Raw genomic sequence first — 19,086 nt, 5'->3', positions numbered from 1 at the left:
AACAGCCAGGTATTCCGGCACCCTATTTTTAAGGATCTGTACACATCTGGATAGGAAGGTATCAGACTGTTTCCTTGAAATTTCCTTAATTCATGCCACAATAATGTCCAGGCAAATGAAAATATTTCTTCATTGAGAAAATGAACAAGAGGAAAAAAAAAGGTTTACAAATACATATATGTGCAGAAATTAAGATAATCACACTTGCATATATCTAATATGTCTATTAGTTCTACAGTTCTTTTTCCCCTCAATCTGTACGCGATCAGCACTTGGCTTTGAGTCCTTTCCTTATTACAGTCCAGATCAATCTCTGGGGTTTATTCACTTCCAAAAACCTCACCTTTCTTTCTTCATGAAGAGTTATCACTGCTTGTTCCCCTCACCTTTGGAAACACTAATGTCTCTACCCATGGGCCAGTGCAGCTCTCACCTGCCCAGACAATAAACAACTATTCTTAATCTTGGCACAGGCAAAAGCAAATTTATAACCTATTGTGAGATAAAAATATTCTTTTCTATATAGGACAGTACAAATCCTAGGATGATGAGACACTGAACTTGTATGTCATATAAAAATATACATTAACAACCACAGTATGTACAAACGCAAAAGAAGGGATAAATGCATTACACAGCCATTATTGACTTTTGCATAATTATTTACTACTGTACTTCACCTTAATCATTAGGGGGATTGTAACAAATTTCAGTAATGTGCCATTGAGGCACACCTCAACAAAAAGAGTAAGACAATAGGGTACGTTTATTCAATGTAACAAAATATTTATGAGTATGCAAACATAAGCATAAAATTTATATATTAAAATTTATACATTTCTATTCATAGATTAAAATATCAAGAAATTACAGGACAGTTGATGTCCAATTAGGCAGTGAGTACATTATAGGAACTGGATCACAATTTTAAACCAGTAACTGCGGCATTCCTGGCATACTTACCATCCTTACCAGTGTGCCATGGTTTACCAAAACCAGGAAAAAAATTACAGCTGTAATAAATGCCCCTGCACAACATCATACATATGATCTACACTGCATAGCCTTTACACTGAAGAAAGAACCAGAAACTATTTGGTGAGCATCTAGCAATCTAAGAATATTTCCTTATAGTTTTTTTAATTATTTTGGTTGGTTAAAATAAAAATTCTCAGCATACTGTATGCAGTCACACTAATAAAATAAACATTGTTACTTTAAACATGCTGAAATTTGCTTTATTATACTAACAGAAGTCTGGCATCTGGCAACACCCTATATCTAGTTTTAAAGATTCATTTTCACTGCCCTTCAGGGACCATACAGAGTTCAGAATTACATGGTACATGTAACTTCTCATACTTAAAAAACTGTATTTTACCAGCTATGGCAACTATCTAAAGTAATATCATGAAAGCACATAAAAACTTTTCATCATCTTTGGTGTGAAAACCTTTCACTTTTCCAGAAAAAATCGTTGATTTTGCCTGTCTCCATAATCTTTCCTCATTCTCTGTCACTGGTACTTTTTTTCTCAGCTGGAAATTATGAAAAGGCTACTAACATGCCATTAGCATCTCACTAAAGAGCACAGCTTGAAAACTTATGGTTTAGAAATTGCTGACTACAGTTTCCTTGCAGTTCACCTATGAACACACTGCACAAAGAATAGGAAGGGCAAAATTTTGCTCAACTGAACTGAACTCAATTGAATTCAATTGTAACAAACAGAGCTGGAACAAATAAAATCCTAATGAGATTCTGTCCAACTAAAATGTTTCTATAATGATTAAAGCATTCATGGTAAACCAGTGTATCCCACATAGTATTAGTTTTCAATCTTGTTTTTTTAACCTGTTAACAGTTTAGTCTACTCTAAAATTTGTTCATAAAATCTGTATTTTTCCTCAAAGAAACCTTTGTTACTCTTGACACAGGTTATTTACCTTTGTATTTAAAAGCATAATCCCTATCAATTGCTTCAGTTTAGAAATCACAAATAGCTTATGAAGTCATTGAACCAACTCAGATCTGGTATTTGAGTGCTTCACATTTAAGACAAATTTGTACTGATGTTATTTACCTTTGATGCTCTAAAACAAAAAGCAGTAGATGTTGTGTCCGACTTTTCTCTTTCCAACATTGCAAGTCCTTCATCTTCATTCAGAGCCAAGTACTTTCCTGTTGTAATATGTCGAAGACGGAAAGGCTGTCCCCATCTGATGTGACTTCCACTCCAGCTGAACACATGAGACATCAAAAAATAATTTAGGAAGTAAGCAAATATTTCTATTTCGGGATTTAAGGATGTTCAGAAAATATAATGTGCTACATGTAATCCTTTGTGCTTTTGATTTTAGTTTTATTACGGTGTTACATACAGCATCCATAAAAAAATCCTACACGTTTCTATAAAATACTAAAGTGTAAATTGACGGCTTAAACAAAAGAATTAAAACTAAGTGAGGACTCAACGTTCCAAAGAACTACATCTCTGATAGTTATGAGAGTATTTCATTTGTAATCACAAACACACCAAGAGTAAAACAAACATACTGTTCAGAAGGCCATCAAAGTTAAAACGTATATACCTTTACAGTATGTATTGAAATTTCACTTGCCACAAATTAAGATATCTAAACACCTAGCTAATCACCATAAAATCATGAAGGATAGTACTGTTCTGATTTCCACTCATGCTTCTAAAATTCATAGTGAAAGCTAGGAAAGCATTTTACTTTTGGACAGAAGCAATGTCTCAAGCAGACATATCTCATAGAATACTGCTTTTGATATGGAACACAGACCAAAAAAAGTCTTAAAATACTGTCATCCCCCATATGATTATACTATGGTAGATTATATTTTTGATAATGAACTTATTAATGTACATCATATAGCAGGACAAATATATTACCCATGGTCTGCCTTAAGGGTCTGTAACAATGGAATTGGTTTTAACATAACAAGAGCTGCTAACAAAAAAGTTCAAAAAATATCAGTACCTTATTCGAAGGGGTTCTACTCTCCACAAAGACCTTGCTCGAACACCAGCTCCTCCAGTTTCATAAAGTACTTTCCTACAGAAAAGATTCAGAAGGTCATTCTCTTATGTTTATTTGTGCTACATATTATTTATCACTCACTTCTCTTTAAACTGTGTAGGACTCACTTCTCCCCAGCTACATAGATGGAATTGAATGGACAGAAGTTTCCTGCTTATTAGTGAGAGCACTATACACAATCCAAGCATCCCTGGTAAGTTAGGCTATTTCCATTAAGCTATTCTCTCTAAGGACTTGATAAAAATACTTTGCCTTCAAAGTAGCTGAGAAACTTTTTCAGTCGTATAAATATGTAATCCATACAATTCTCAAGAGATCGATCTAAATTACTAATGGTCTTAAGTATAAACAAAAATATATAAAAATGCACCACAACTTACTTATGCTGTGAATCACTCTGATTTGTAGATGGAATTGTTAAGCACTCATCATGGCCATGGAAAAAACGTACTACATGCCCACCAAGAAGATATCCTGTAGAATAGCACACCTACTCATTAGCTTAAACATAAACAATATGAAATGACACTCTCAAAAATAATATTAAAAATTCAAAAGATCTAGGTGAAATCTACTTTCCAAAATTTTCACTAACTGAAATTAAACAAGAACAAATTTAGTATGACAACATATTATTTTTTAGGGTCTTTTTCAGTTAAGAATATTTTTTTTCTGAAAATGAAGACAAAAAGAAACCAATCTCTTAACATTTAAAAACCAAACTAGGATTCTGGGGCAGAAAAGGAAAACATAAACTTCTGCAACAATTACTGTTTTGAAAACTGAATGTTTTAGGTAAAAGCCAAATCAAATATATAATACCAGAGTTTCCTCCCTCTTAATGCAATTGAAATGTTCTCAATACAAAATGATTTGGTGAATTCATCAGTTTGTTCTGACATTTATAATTTGTGTCAAAATCAAAACTACACAGCAACAGCAGGAGACAGAGGACAGAAAAACACTTAGCGGTTCTGCAGATTAAGTTTAATGGAAGCTAACTTTCCAACCCATTTAACACAAAGACTACAGGTCAAAACCAGGCACTTTGCCTCACAGAAAAAAAAAGACAAGGAAAAATGGTGTAGGAGTAGAATGATTCATCATACCCTCAGTCCAAACTGTTCTGACCTTGTAAGTGAACTTAATTCCTTTTAAAAGAACACACACACATAGGGGAGGAAGTGTAGAAGGAAACTTTCATACTGTACAGCCAATTAAATATAAATTTGTAAATAAGGAAAACAGTAACTGGCAATTATCCTGTTGCCATGTAATACAAAGGTCAAAGGAAAGAAGGAATGCAAAAAAAAAAAAAAATACTTTTCTGGTATTTATGTTCTGTCAAAAGCACTTCATACGTCACAAAAAGAATGTTGTCTGACTTCCAGACTAATTTTAGACTTGGGAAATCCCACTTTCTCAGCTTGTCCATTCAACTTGTGCTAGGCTTTTAAGTCCTTTGACATATGATCATCCCTCATATAAACCATTCTGAAAAGCATATATACAGATAAACCTAAGCCTAAGTAGCTGGGAAAAAACTGACACACATAAAACCTACTTCTCTGCTTGCCCCACTTTATCCTTTTCTTTTTACTTTTATTTTTTTCTTTTAATTACAGAATTTTGGATTATGTGTCCAATTCTGAGCTACACAGTACTAGGGTTCCAACTACAGCAAAGGGTTACTAAGATGATTAAGAGACTGGTGCATCTTACATGAGGAAAGGCTGAGAGAACTGGGACTGCTTGACCTAGAGAAGAGAAGGCTCTGGCAGAATCTTATCAGTGTAAAGAGTATGAAGTAAGGGTCCCCTTAGTGGTGCCCAGTGTCAGGACCAGAAGCAATGGGCACAAACTGACATACAGGATGGTCTGTCTGAATATCAGGAAACACTTTCACAGTGAGGGTGCCTGAGCACTGGCACAGGTTGCCCAGAGAAGCTGTGGAGTCTCCATCCTTGGAGATATTAAAAATCTGTCTTGACATAGGCCTTGGCAACCTGTTCTAGGTGGCCCTGCTTGAGCAGGTGATTGGACCAGATCCCTTCCAACATCATCCACTCTGTGATTCTGGAAGTATTTAGGAAATTTAGCTGTCAAATTCCTGCTGTTACAGAAATCTAAAATATACCACTGACCTTCCATGATGTCTCTGCGTAGCTCATTATGTTTGTCATCTGTTACAAGATTTTAATTTTACTATAGGATGGCTTTTGTGCTTGCTTCTTGCAGAAGCAATAAGTATTACAAGGAAAATCCATATTCCATATGCTCTTAAAATGAAAACCTACACACACTCAGATAAGCTTCTTATGGGCCAGTGCACAGAAACACTGTGGGATGCTGATCTAAATCACTTGGGATTAGGAGGACCCAAACGTAGTTCATATCAGTCTAGTGACTACTAGTCTCTAGCATCAGGGTAGTCTACTTCTATCAAGACTCAGCATAGCTGATCCCAGGGAAATTCAATATCTCTTTCAGGTCCCTTACAGCTTCATTTTTTTCCTATGATCCTGTACATTATTACATCATAAGTGATTAGTTTTAGGGCCAAGTGGTACAAAATGATCCTGATTTAAAGAAAATTTATCATTCATGAATGTGGAGGGCTGATACTTTGAATAGAGAACAGCAAAGGTGAAGTACAATGTCTGTGATGACAGTGTTAATGGCAGAGTATGGCACTGAAATAAGGAGCAATATTGAGTGGATGAGCCTTTCATTACAGAACAAGATATTTCTCAAATGGAATAAGGTGACGTTTCTCAAACATGGTTGCAAAGTGCAGTCAAGTACCTAGAAGGAAATCCTAACCCTGTGGTGTGAGATTTAGGATGATTAAGAGGATGCATTTAGAGAGCTCATTTTCATGGACTATTACAGAGACACAGTAAGGGAGCATGGCTGTGAGATCCAGAAAGGATATTGGGCACATAGCCTTAAAGAAAACAACTAAGAGACTGAAATAGGAACTATGAGAAACTTGCTTTCCATTTTGCATGTACCTTTGTCTCTCTTCTGTTATTTCTGTTACAGGGTGATTGAAAATCCTATGCAAAATTTGTTTACTGGCTTTATTCTGCAGCTCCTACTCCCCAAAATTAAACTGAAGACAATAAATTTATTTGTTGTTCTATCAGTTTTCATTTCTCATGAAGTTTTTTATGATTTGCTACTCTAAAGTTACAGCACTTAGCTTTCTCTCAGGTAAACCAGTTGATATATCTGTATTTCCCTGTTTTCCCTTTCATTATTATTCTCTCCTGTGCTCATTTTCTTTATTTTCATTCAGCTATTTGGTTTCATGCTTTAAGGGTGAGGGTTTTTTTTTTCATTTTCACTCTTTATGAAAAACAATACAAAGTAATCTAAAGTATATACATTTCTAAATAAATAAAATTACAAACCTTCTGTAATATTGCTTCCTGAGCATGTAGGATGTACGTTCCAGAGTGTCTGCATAAAGGAGGCATCCACCTGAATACTTCCATTTGACATTGAGAGATGCTGAAATATGATGACAGTAAGAGGAAACAGTGAAATTTATGCACTGAAAAATATTTAGTATATTAATTACTCAAAAAAACACAAGTATACAAATATTCTTTAAAAATTGGTAGTCACTAGCTTTTACAATGTACTTTTTTCTAGATCTAATCAGCAGACTCCAGCTGCAGCTTCGAAATCTTCCACAGTTACATAAATAAAAACTTCCCAAGATGAAGAATGCTGAAGTACACCTCAGGATAAAGGCATGGAAACAGTCTTGTTCTAGGTGGCAGGAGCCTTTCACTGAGGGGAAAAAGTGCATTATTTCCCAGATTAGGAAAGATTGAATTCATATGAATCCCAAGCGTTTTCCCTCACTCCCCATAGTACTTTGTGTTTTCCCACCATGTGTCCACTTACTAACACAAACCTACCAGGTATCTTTCAGAGGACACACTGACCAGGATAAGATCATCACCTATTCGAACTTTTTCTCCTTCTGACCTTTGTTTAGAAGCAGGGTGTATTGTCCACCAGCATGCCTCACCTAAAGGACAGAGCCACTTATCAAAGGTATACAAAACAGGCAATTCCCAAGAAATTTAAGGATATCTTTATACAACATTTAAATATCATAATAAAGAATTGTGTCTTATAAGACATTCATCTTCTAAAACAATGTCATTCCTCTTTTTAATCTTTTAATTTGAATCTTTTCCCTCAAAACTTTTGTCAACCAGTCTTTGCCAACACTGAAGCTGTTTTTTCTCTGGGTTTTTCTAAGGCAACTAACCACTTACAAAACACTGCTCAGAACTGCTCTCCCTTCAAGGCTCCCACTGCCAGCAAATAGCTGACAGCTACCTCAGTCTTATCAACTTTTGTGTTTTCTTTTGTTTAATGTTCATATTTAATTCACAATATTCTGTATCATTTCCACTCTAAGCTACATTTATGTTGTAGAATGGAGAATTTTGAAACAAATACTCCATAAATTTACACTCCATAAATTTGCTACACTAAAATGTCAGTTCCGGGAGCAGTTCCATTAGCACTACATATGAATACAGGATAGCTAAACCTAAGCGTGATAACCACAGAACATTTACTACACATTAAATATAAAATACCAGATTACTTTGCACACACACACAGAGCCCAATTCTGGGAAGATTACCTAATTCATTCCAAAATTTCACACCCTTCAGGGTTTACTTCAGACCCTGAAGAAAAGTTAAATGCAGCTTTCTCACTGGGCAATGCAAAGTGGGAGAAAATGAAACAAAGACAAAATTGGTAGTATAACAAAACACAAAGATTCTGTTATTATTTTGCTTCATTTCATACTTTTATTTTTCTTCAGTTCTTTTATCAATGGGCTCATCACATTTCTTCTGTTGTCCTGCATTAGAAGTTACATACCTCTTTTGTGTCATTGTTACAATGTACATTGTGAATGCACCGATATATGGCTTTTCCATAATGTAATTCTACTGAAAGTGCCAAATCACACAAATAGAAAACAAACGCATCAAATTTGTTTTATTCAATAGCATTTTTTTACTTTGTCCATTATCACCAACGTTACTGCAGTTGTGGTAACTGATCATTTGCAAGGCACTCTCACACTCTTACACAAAGTCTGTTAATTTACTGAAAGTCATCAGTATTGACAATCATAATTTACTTTCTGTCATCTTATTTATAATGAACATATAAGCATGACATTAATGGCCTACAGTGCCATTAATCTTAATGCCTCTTATAAAAGGTGTGATACATTTTCCATCAAAAATAACTTGCCATACCTGCTGCATTTTCTCGTAGTCCCACATCAAATGCAAGTTTATCTGTCTGGGATCTTGAGGATGTTAAACATGTCAAATACTGCAAAACAGTGAAGTTATTGAAAACAAAAACCCAACAGTATCCATTATTACACATGCCAAATTAATACATTCACATTACTCCATCTTCAAATCAACCTGTGCTTAATTGTTTTAAATTAGTTAAGCATGGTGCTATTTTTATACAAGCTCTTCCTGACTTTAAAAAAATCAAAATCCTTTTCCACTATAGTACATATTTCTCTGTAATTTAGCTCCTACCTTCCAAAGTTTCAAATAGTTCATCAGATAGAAACAGGCAAACATCTTATTACTGCATTACCGTAATAAACTTGCTTCATGAAAGCATAGCAAACACATCAAAAGGCAGTAATCATACTTGCAACTCTGGTATATCAAGGCAACTGCAATTAATATGGTTCATAAACATAAGTAACAAGAGTTTAAAGACTAATGTAGAATCTTCTAGTACAGGAAAAAGGAGGGAAGATGTTTTCTTGACTTCTCATTTCATCGGCCTTCTATTAGGTATACTTACATGGTCCCTAATATGTCAAAGATCCAGAAGAGTTAAAATTTTACAGTTGCACAATGTAGTTAAACAAAATTTATACAAGGTAGCCTGAAGATAGCATGTTCGTGGGCATAGTCTCTGGGAACTATGGGATGCTAAAAGGAAAACCTTATCTTTAAAATATGATGGGAAAAACAACGTGTATCACAACAAATGCATTTACAATAGCAGCAACTTGCTAATGGAATTACCATTAAAACGTCTTCCTTAATATCACAGAAATCATCTATGGCTAAGGGAGCTTATCAGCTACATTTCTGAGTGAAATAGATTGAAAAATCTTAGTTTAAAACGTAAGGGCCACTTCCATTGTGTTGAGACACCATAAATTATTCAATTTTATATTTTTTTTTTAATCTAGTGCAGGAGAGAACTTAGAAAGAACATTCTTCCAAACATCTATTTTTTTTTATTTTGATAAAAAGATGATTATTTGAGTTTTGTTTTACTCAATCTCTGCAAACACTCTTTCACTTACCATTTCACTGAACGAATGTCGAAGTAGTATAGCATGGCCGTACAGCAGGGTTCTGTGACCACCCCCTTGCGCTGCCTACAGAACATGACAGAGAAAGTCAGAACTCTACTGCACTATGTGGACTATGACCACAATTATATACCAACATGAAGAGCTACTACAGTTCAAGTAATAAGTGCAAATATTCAAGCAAATTATGAAATGTATATGCTGGGCAAAAATCATAATAATGAAGTAGCTACAGCAATAGCCAAATATCTGTCAAGGGAACAAATGTTGGTCTTGGACAGAGACTCTTATTGTGACCTAATTTTTATTACAATTAAGTAAAACCACAACATTTTCAAATATTGTTTTAAATTAAGTAAGATACTGCTTACCTTTCTTATAAACTTCTCAGAGGCATTAAAAAAGTAATAACAAAATAATGCATTATTATATAAACATAATTATGTAAATATGTAATATTATGTGTTATAATATAACAATACATTATAACAATTTATATACACCAAGAGAAATCTGAAAGAGGAAAAGCACACCTATTGCCCAGAATAGTTTAAGCATGTACTAAGGATATCTACTTTCTAGGATTAACGTTATCTTAAGCATTTACCAGATTCATTAAAGCAACTGCATTCAAATTTCAACAAAGCAGCTAGTAATTTTGAATATGAAAATTTATGACAAGACCAGGGAGAAGCAAACCTGGATTTTCCATATTTTTCCTTTAAAGAATGTAACGCACATCTTTTGAGCTCCTTTTGGTGACCAGAAAAAAAATAAATTCCAAGGGGAGAATCTTAACAAGAAAGTTACCTATGGAATAACAGACAATAAGCTTTATAGTTTCCAGGTCTGCCTCTCTCTCTGGTCAGCCTTTTTTCTGCATGTACCATATTATTTCCTAGTTATTTATAGATAACAGGTTATTACCTAGAGCATACAGTCTATTAAAAGTTTCAGTAAGCAATCATTGCACAGCCAGTCACAGATAGAGTTACACGTAGATTTCCTGAAAAAAACCAGATTCACTGTTGGGTAACAAATGCTTAAGTAATGCTTTGATGCATCTGATTTACAAATAGATAAAATTGAAAAACCTTTCAATATGGTGAACTGTTGCTCAATAATGAAAAGACTGCAGAATGAATAGCAATTTATACTTCAAGAGAAAAATATTTAAAAATTATACTGTAGCCATTACTATCTTTAGAGAAATTCTGATTTTAAAGGTATTACTTCTGCATAGATGGATATGACATCCAAAAAAAATAGTCTCAAGCAAATAAAACACCCTTTTGATTCTCCTTTCTAGGATATTTTCTTAAATCATAAAATTCCCCTCCTCCCACATATTATTCTATTTAATTTTCTAGGATTGTACTAAAAAAGGAAGAAAACACTAAAATGCATGCACAGTATATGAATCCCAGAAAGAAATTAAAAGATATCTCATAATGAAAAAAATCCAGCATAAATTTATATTTGTCCAAAAAAATAAATTATAGTGAAACATTATCTTTAAGTAAATTTGTTTATATAATACTGAGGTTACTTGCATTTTTATATTTGGTTTCTTCCTCATTTTTCCTTTTACTTAATGTGACAGTCTTAACTCTGTGTGTAAGTACAATAAAAGAAAAATTACAACTCTAAATATGAGTTTTCCATTTCTACAAAAAATAATAATGAAAAGTGACAGAATACCTAGCTCTGCAGATTATTTGCATCATAATTAGTTGCCATTTAGTCTTATGAAATAAGCAAAGCTATAGAGTTCTACCATGTTCTGTTTGTAAGAGAATAAAAGTTCAATTCAATTCAATTCACCTGCAATTGGAGATTTAGACTCAAAGGAAACAAATTAAGCCCACCCAGGCTTTTGGACTATGCTGGGAAATCAATTAAAGCACAGCATCATAAAAGATAATAGTGAGATGATCTGATCAGGCAGCAAAAATCTCAGAGGTATGGTAAGCATCAATTCACTAAGGTTGCATGCCACAAATTCAAGAGTTTAGTCAGCTTTAGGAGACATACATGTGACTACTACCAAATTTAACTCTAAGTGAGAGTGCAATGCAGAAGATTTTTATTTACAAAGTTTTGTCTTAATATTAATTTGTTAATAATACTTCATCCCATACATTAAAAAGTAATTTCCATTTTATTTTTCCAGATATCAGTTGTTCACTGAATAAAGGAAAACATTGATGGTGATGTCACCTTTTATTTTAAAATTCCTAAACCTTATACACATGAAGATAACAGAGCAGTGGCCAACTGAATGGAGACCATAGGTCAATTTCATTTACAACACGAACTCTGCCTAAGTATATAGAACTAGACAGATTACCTAAATTACTTACAAATGATTCACAGATGCAACAGCAAGTGTAACTTCTAAAACTTGCAGAAGTGTTAGTGTGTAGACGAGAGGTAGATCTGCCCCATCTCAACAACTAGCAATAAGGTTCAGCTTATCATTGAAAAGTGATCATTGTTTATAAGATCATTGAAAATACAGGCAAATCTGTCTCTAGGGTTTGGATTGGGCTTAATTTTTACTTATAACACCATCACCTTTACCAAACAAATAGCTTAGAAGTTGTCTGAAAAATACAGTTCTTTGTCAATGATGAATACTGTATAACAAAGTGCACAGGGTTTTTTTTGGTGTCCTGATTGCTCCAGTGTAGAAGTCCTCTTTCAGTCATTCTTAGTGTATCTTAGATTTTAAGTGATAATTCAATTGAAACTATAGTTATGTGAAATGCAAGCATAATTTCAACATGTCACTTTACTGCAAAATCACTTTATACTGTAAGCATTCCAGTAAGTAAGCTTTTTCTAATATAGTCAAAAACCAAGAATCCAAAGAAGAGAATTTTGAAATTATTACTATCCAACAGTTCTTGCTCATTACCAGAGATTAAATAACTTTAAATTATACCTAAACAGTTTAGTTACAAAACTACAAAGCAATATATTTTATTTTTCTATCTGAACTAAAATAGATTTAAATTTGTCACTTTTTTCATTGATAGGACTTAATTTCTAGCTGTTAATTTCATGTGAGGATATATCAAATTAAATCTGAATACCCGAAATACCTTCTTTGCTCAGTTAGAAGGAGATAAAATATTTACATGATGAGAAAACGATTTTGCTTTCCCCATTAGCAAATATCACTATAATACAGTAATGGTTTTATGGCAATGATTTACATTTCAGACAAAACCTATCTCATACACTCTTCTCAGGTTCATAAAAGTCAGACTCAGTTGGAGGGTTCTCTTGCTCCTTTTTCAGTATCCACTTCTGGATTAATAGTAAAAAATGATCTCTGAAGCTGATGTTCCGGGTTTTGTAAATATTTCAAAAGACTAACTACAGGTGCTCCACAATGCTAAAGAGAAACGAGTATGATTACAGTAGTGGAGCAATAACGTCCCAAGAAAACAGGAAAACTGAAGAATCTGCAATGACATGAGGCCTCCCCTAGAAAATCCTGAAGCAAGGAGAGAAATGAGAACAATCCATATTCAGAAATTTAATATTCTTTGATGTCAATTTACTTACCCCTTCACTAGCATTATCCCCTGTGTTGGCCAGCATTTCTTGAAGGGCTCTGACAGATAAGGACTGTTCAAGGACGAAATTACAGATGCAAAGGTCTGGAGGAACATACTATAAAAATAAATTAAATGGTGTAAGAACAGATCAGAGCAGGTGAAACAGGATGAAAAGCGTGTTTGAACACACATGTATTTTAATTTTAAAATCCATTCTTAACATTTACTCATTTGTTTTTCAGATATATGCTACTTTCCTGTATGAAAATAATATAAATCTATTCTTCATAACTTGCCAGTGCAGTAACTTTACTTTTCCTAGAACTCTATTCCTCACAGTAAAAGAAAACATAGGTTCAAAAGCAAAAAGGTTTTATCTACGTATTATTGCTTTCCTATCTTTTAGAATTACACTGTGAACATTGTATTTGTTCTCTAATGTAACTGACAAAACAGATGAGGAGGTGTATAATCTTACTTGACATATAAGGTTGATGGTCTGAACATATTTATAGCTGTCATCAAATGGCAAAGATTCTGAATCTTACAATATAAAAATATTAACTATTTTAGAATATCTTCTCAATTGTTTTATCAATATGTCTGCTAGTTTTGAAACATGAAACTTAACATTCACTTCAAGAACAGCAGACTGCTTTTTCAGTTTATGGGCATTGATGCGTCCAAAGAAAGATGCGTCCAAGAAAAAAGTCTCAAGGGGAATCATCAATGTATAGAAGTATGTGACTGGAAAGTATGAAGACAGAGCCTCCATGCAATGGCACCCAGTGAAAGGACAAGAGGAAACTGATACAACTTGTAATACAGGAAAGTCTATTTAAACATGAAGAAAAAAACCCTTTTTTACTCTCGAGCATGATAAACACTGGAACAGCTTCCCCAGAGAGGTTGTGGAGTCTCCATCCTTGGAGATATTCAAACCCTGACTGGACAGCATCCTGAGCAATCTGCTCTGGCTGAACCTGCTCTGAGCAGAGGGGTTGGACTTGGTCTCCATAGGTCCTTTCCAACCTCAGCGAGTCTGTGATTTACAATACAGATTGTGGCTAGGTATGAGCTTTAAAGTGGATATACCCTTTTTTTGCTTTTTTAAAGCAGTGTTAAAGGAGGGAATAAAATTATTGATGCTGATGAATTTTAAGGTGGTGAAAAGGGAAACGATACAATTAAAGAGATTTCTAAACTTGCTCTGAAGTCTTTATAGCAAGCTAATCAAGTAGTCTTGGAAATCCCACTCTGTACTACAGACTTTAAGTATTTTTTGTGTGTGTGTTTTTAAATACATTTTGGAAAAGACTTTTAGGCCAAAGACTTGACATGGAAATAGCACACATTAGAGATGTATGTTACATATATTATTGAGGTAAAGTGAATTCTTGCATCTTTCTTACATGACTAATTGTAATAATAATTATAAATAGTATTTTACTGTATATTGCTAATATATTGTACATTACTATAAAATAATTATAAATAATAATTGTAAATAGTATGCAGTTCATAATTTCATTAACTGCAACAGAAATAAACTAAAACTTGTCATCACTCATCTTCACAAAGGGATACTATTTTTTTTAGCATTCATCAACTGCATCTGCGTACACACACAGAAAACTGTTATAAACTCATACCATACATATATATGTTTGTGTGTGCATGTATGTAGGTAGCATTCATATACATGCACGCAGATTGTAACTGGAAGTTTAGTCTTTTAATTGGTTACATCCAAGGCTTCTCATATAATCAGACACAGAAAATATAATTTCTCAGTGAAATGAATTACAGATGAAACTACGTTAGAATTTGTTTCTCATATTTGTTAGTAAAGTCTAGAAAGACTTATTTAGAATATTTTATTGCTATGAACATAAAAATCTATATAATGTTAAGTAGTCTCTACTTCCCAATGGACCAGACAGGTAAACAAAACCTCTGAGTAATACTTCATCCATTACTTTACTGCCTTTAATTGCACCTAGCAGTGGCAAAAAAGCCACATCATTATTGAAAAAACCACCAAAATTCAAACAAAGAAAAAAACCCAGATATTTTTCTGTTGTCATCCTGTGGCACTTTCAGATTATGCAGCATGCATTTTATTAAGACATTTTAAGTATGCATTAAACCAGGCAGTTCTTGAAGTACATTTGAATTCAAAAAAGAACACAAAACAGAAACAATCTTTATAACATCTTTCTGCTTTCAATATGGAATTAAATACAGAAATTAAACTGGAATTTTATCTGGGAAAACATAACACAGCTAGCAATACAGTTTTAACCAGCACCAGACTACTGGCACTTAATCCCACTCCAAACTGAATATGGTATAATCATAAAATAAAAAGTGTGATCCAACACCTATAAACTGAACAAAAGAACTCCCATCTGTTTCACTGATCACTGGTCTTGTGCCACACAGGCTGCATTTTTAGTTGAAATTTGCTGCAGCCCTTACTTTGGTGCTGTATTAATGAAAGACACACCCTAAACCAATGTAGTCCTAGTCACAGTTTTTATAAAACATACATCTGAGGTTAACACAAGTAATTTTTCACTTCTTATTCTTTTTCATAGCCTATGGAGCATTCAGCTTCATTTAAGAACACTGACACTGAGAATTATGAAATTAATGATTTTTCCACCCCTGATTTAGAGCAGCTAAGTCCTCTTTCAAACTTTCAGTGTTACACAATAAGCTAACATATGCATGCTATCACATACCTCATTTCTGCGGTTGGATGGCAGCAAATTATTTTTTAAATTCCACTGACCTGACAAAGGTAATTTATGTGGAGGGTACATGACCAAAGTAGCAACTGACCTCCTTAATTGATCTAGATTTTTTTTTTAAAAAAAAAAAAAGGAAGCAAAGTTTAAAAATTAACTTTTGAGTCTTCTGTCAAACCTCATTTGTTTTCTGGTCTTTTTGCAAATGATACTGTGTGTGACAGACTATTTTACACTTTTAATAATTACACAGATAAAAAAGGTTTAATAAAACCTTGACCATCTGCCAATATATGTGTTTTCCCCCCCAGCTCTAAGCAATATTGTATTTTAATGGAATCCCACCAAAAAAAGTGCCAGTAAGGGATGTTCAGTAAAACAAGAATACTGTGAGGTGAAAGCTACAGGTAGAGGATGGGGAAATATTCATGTCAGGAATCTTTATGCTGAAATGAAAACCAAAATGTGCTTAGGCACTAAGATAAGGATTTAGATACCTGCTGTAAAGTAACAATATGCATAGGTATTTATCCCCCTTCTGGCTATGGGAAGCTGAAATAAACATGCATAAGTAAGACATCATCAATTTCAAGAATCATCAATAAAGGAAAAAAATTCAAATATTTCATTTTAATGAAAAAAAGTATTTCATTTTATAGGCATTTAAAGATATGCCAAACAAACATTACTGTAAGTGAATTTGTGTAGCTAAGTAGACTGATAAAATATATCATAAAATAAAGAAGGAATTTAGAATAAATAGCTCTTCCAAGTCAGTGAGAGCTTTTAGGAGTTCTCCCAGCACATCTCTGCAGAGCTTTGTCCATGCATACAGAAAGTTAAACTAAAAGACAAATTTGATATGGGAAACCTACACAAATTTGCAAAGTAAATCCAAAGAAACAATTGACAGTTCCACCCTGACAGCTGCTCTTTTTATAAGAAAAAAAATAAATCCTTATTTCTGAGATTATTTCCAAGCAGGTCTTTCACGCAGTTATCAGTTTTCCATCAGCACGCTCATCACACTTAATATACCTAATTTCTCTAAATCCAGTCTTCTGGTTTCCTCCAGCACTATCATAACATTAAATTCTTGCAGGTGATATGCTTATTGACCAGAGCTTTGCCCACAGCTTCTGGTCTGCACTGTAAAACCCACTGGCACAGGTCACTGATCTACAAGGTTTACTTTTACCGGACCTGTAAGCTATTACATTCTGTCATTAGGACAGAAAGCGTACCTTAATTAGTTACAGTTTCCTTCAGGCATTTAAGTTTACTCGACAATTTTGCTACTGGAAGAGATGCTAGTATATTGCAATTACTTTCGAGGTGTGTTTTTCGGTGGCAGTGTGCGCGGCGCGCTGCTGGGGCTGAGGGGCTGCAGGGCGCTGGTGCGGCGCGAGGCACCGCGAGCTCTCTGGGAACCGCCAAAACGCAGCGGCGCGCGCGGAGGGCGGGAGCGGCCCCGCGCTGCCCGCGGTGCAGGCGGGCGAGCCCCCCCACGTACAAAAGCAGACCCCGGCGAGAACCCCGCAGGGCGCCAGGAGGCGGATGCAGCCCCCCTCAGGGCTCGAGGAGGCGGGCTGCAGCTGCGGTCATTATTCCCCCAGAGGAAACCGAGCCACGGTTCCCACTCTGCCAAACGCCAGTGCCAGACAGCCTGTGGCAGCCTTGAAAGAGCTCCCCTTAAACAGCAGCTGTCCAGGTCACGGCCGCAGGGGCCTGAGCCTGTCCTGGCTACCGGAGGGTGGCAGAGAGAGCACCTGTGTGAGGAGTGACCAGGGACGATCTGCCGAGAGCTGCAAGGGGAAGCAGAAAGGTTAAGGAGTGTCAGGGAGTGTGAGAGGGACACAGGCTGCTGGAGCCACTCTCTGCCACCACTGAGGCAAACGCACCACACAGACACATCATAAAACTTGCCTGTCTGGTACGGCCCTCTGAGTGCTGCCCAATACTGGTCTTCAGAGTGGGCAATGACGAAGCCCAAACGACAAGTCATCTGAGGGAAATCAAGAGAGACCTCAGAGCCTTGGGGGGGCTGGTTGAGGGATCAGGAACACAAGTGGTCTGTCCTGCTGGTTGAGGGAATGATGGGGCATGTAACCAGAAGATCACACAGATCAATACCGGGCTCTGGGTCTGGTGTCAACAGCTGAATTTAATTTTTTTTGATCAGGGGTCAGTTTACACAGCAGCAGGCCTGCTAACAACAGATGGGATTCACCTGTCTCAAAGGGGGGAAGGATCTTAGGTCAGGAGTTCACAGTGCTCATCGAGAGAGCTTTGAACTAGATTAAAAGGGGGAAGGGAATAAAACCAATTTCGTTAGAGATGAGGATGGGGGTGGCATGCCGGGGTTGGAGGTGAGATTGATAGCACAGCTGAAGTGCATCTGTGCCAGTGCCCAAAGCATGGGCAACAAGCAGGAGGAGCTGGAAGCCAGCATGCAGCAGAAAGACTATGACATAGCCACCATCCCAGAAACACGGTGGGATAACTCGCATGACTGGAGTGCTGCAATGGATGGCTACAAACTCCTCAGAAGGGATAGGCAAGGAGGGAGAGGCAGTGGCATAGCCCTGTATGTCGGTGGGTGTTCTGACTGCCTAGAGCTGAATGATGCTGACAGCAGGGTTGAGTGCTCATGGGTAAGAACCAGGGGAAGGGCCAACAAGGCCGATGTCCTGGTGGGAGCCTGTTACAGACCACCCAACCAGGATGAAGAGGCAGATGAAACATTCTAAAGCAGCTGGGAGAAGCGTCAAGATCACTAGCCCTTGTTCTCATGGGGGACTTCAGCCTACTGGATGTCTGCTGGAAATACAACACAGTGGAGAGGAAACTGTCCAGGAGGTTCCTGGAGCGTGTGGAAGATAATGTTCTGACCCAGGGGAGATGCCCCGCTGGAGCTGCTGTTTACACACAGGGAAGGACTGGTGGGCAATGTGGTAGTTGGAGGGCATTTGGGGCATGGCAATCATGAGATGTCAGAGTTTTTGTTTCTCAGAGAAGCAAGGAAGGAGGTCAACAGAACCCTGGACTTCCAGAGGGCCAACTGTTTAAGAGCCTGGTTGACAGAGTGTCTTGGGAGATGATTCTGAAGGGCCAAGGGGTCCAGGAAGGCTGGACATTCTACAAGAAGGAAGTCTTGAAGGCGCAGGAGAAAGCTGGCTCCATGTGCTGAAAGGTGAGCCACTGGGGAGGAGATGAGCCTGGATGAACAGAGAGTTTTGGCTGGAACGCGGCAGGGAAAAAGTAGAGTTTACAACCTCTGGAAGAAGGGGCAG

General features: G+C 36.1%; 1 protein-coding gene across 9 annotated transcripts in view; it reads right to left on the bottom strand.

Annotated features, from left to right (window-relative positions):
* RYR3 (ryanodine receptor 3) overlaps positions 1-19,086 on the bottom strand; it is a 248,358-nt gene that overhangs the window by 165,333 nt on the left and 63,939 nt on the right. For 7 of the 9 annotated variants that reach the window (XM_080395875.1, XM_080395881.1, XM_080395877.1 and 4 more), the window contains exons 3-10: positions 13,048-13,155; positions 9,463-9,537; positions 8,372-8,450; positions 6,998-7,110; positions 6,482-6,581; positions 3,446-3,539; positions 3,006-3,080; positions 2,084-2,240 (exon numbers count right to left, since the gene is read on the bottom strand). In XM_080395875.1, coding sequence (XP_080252001.1) covers positions 2,084-2,240; positions 3,006-3,080; positions 3,446-3,539; positions 6,482-6,581; positions 6,998-7,110; positions 8,372-8,450; positions 9,463-9,537; positions 13,048-13,155 — 801 coding nt within the window. Of the gene's footprint in view, positions 1-2,083; positions 2,241-3,005; positions 3,081-3,445; positions 3,540-6,481; positions 6,582-6,997; positions 7,111-7,740; positions 17,253-19,086 lie in introns of those variants that run through there. The other 2 variants (XM_080395882.1, XM_080395883.1) reach the window with 2 other exon arrangements.

Source organism: Falco punctatus, assembly GCF_963210335.1.
Source record: "Falco punctatus genome assembly, chromosome: 7".
NCBI classification, from domain to species: domain Eukaryota; kingdom Metazoa; phylum Chordata; class Aves; order Falconiformes; family Falconidae; genus Falco; species Falco punctatus.
This window is presented reverse-complemented; position numbering and strand designations above follow the sequence as displayed.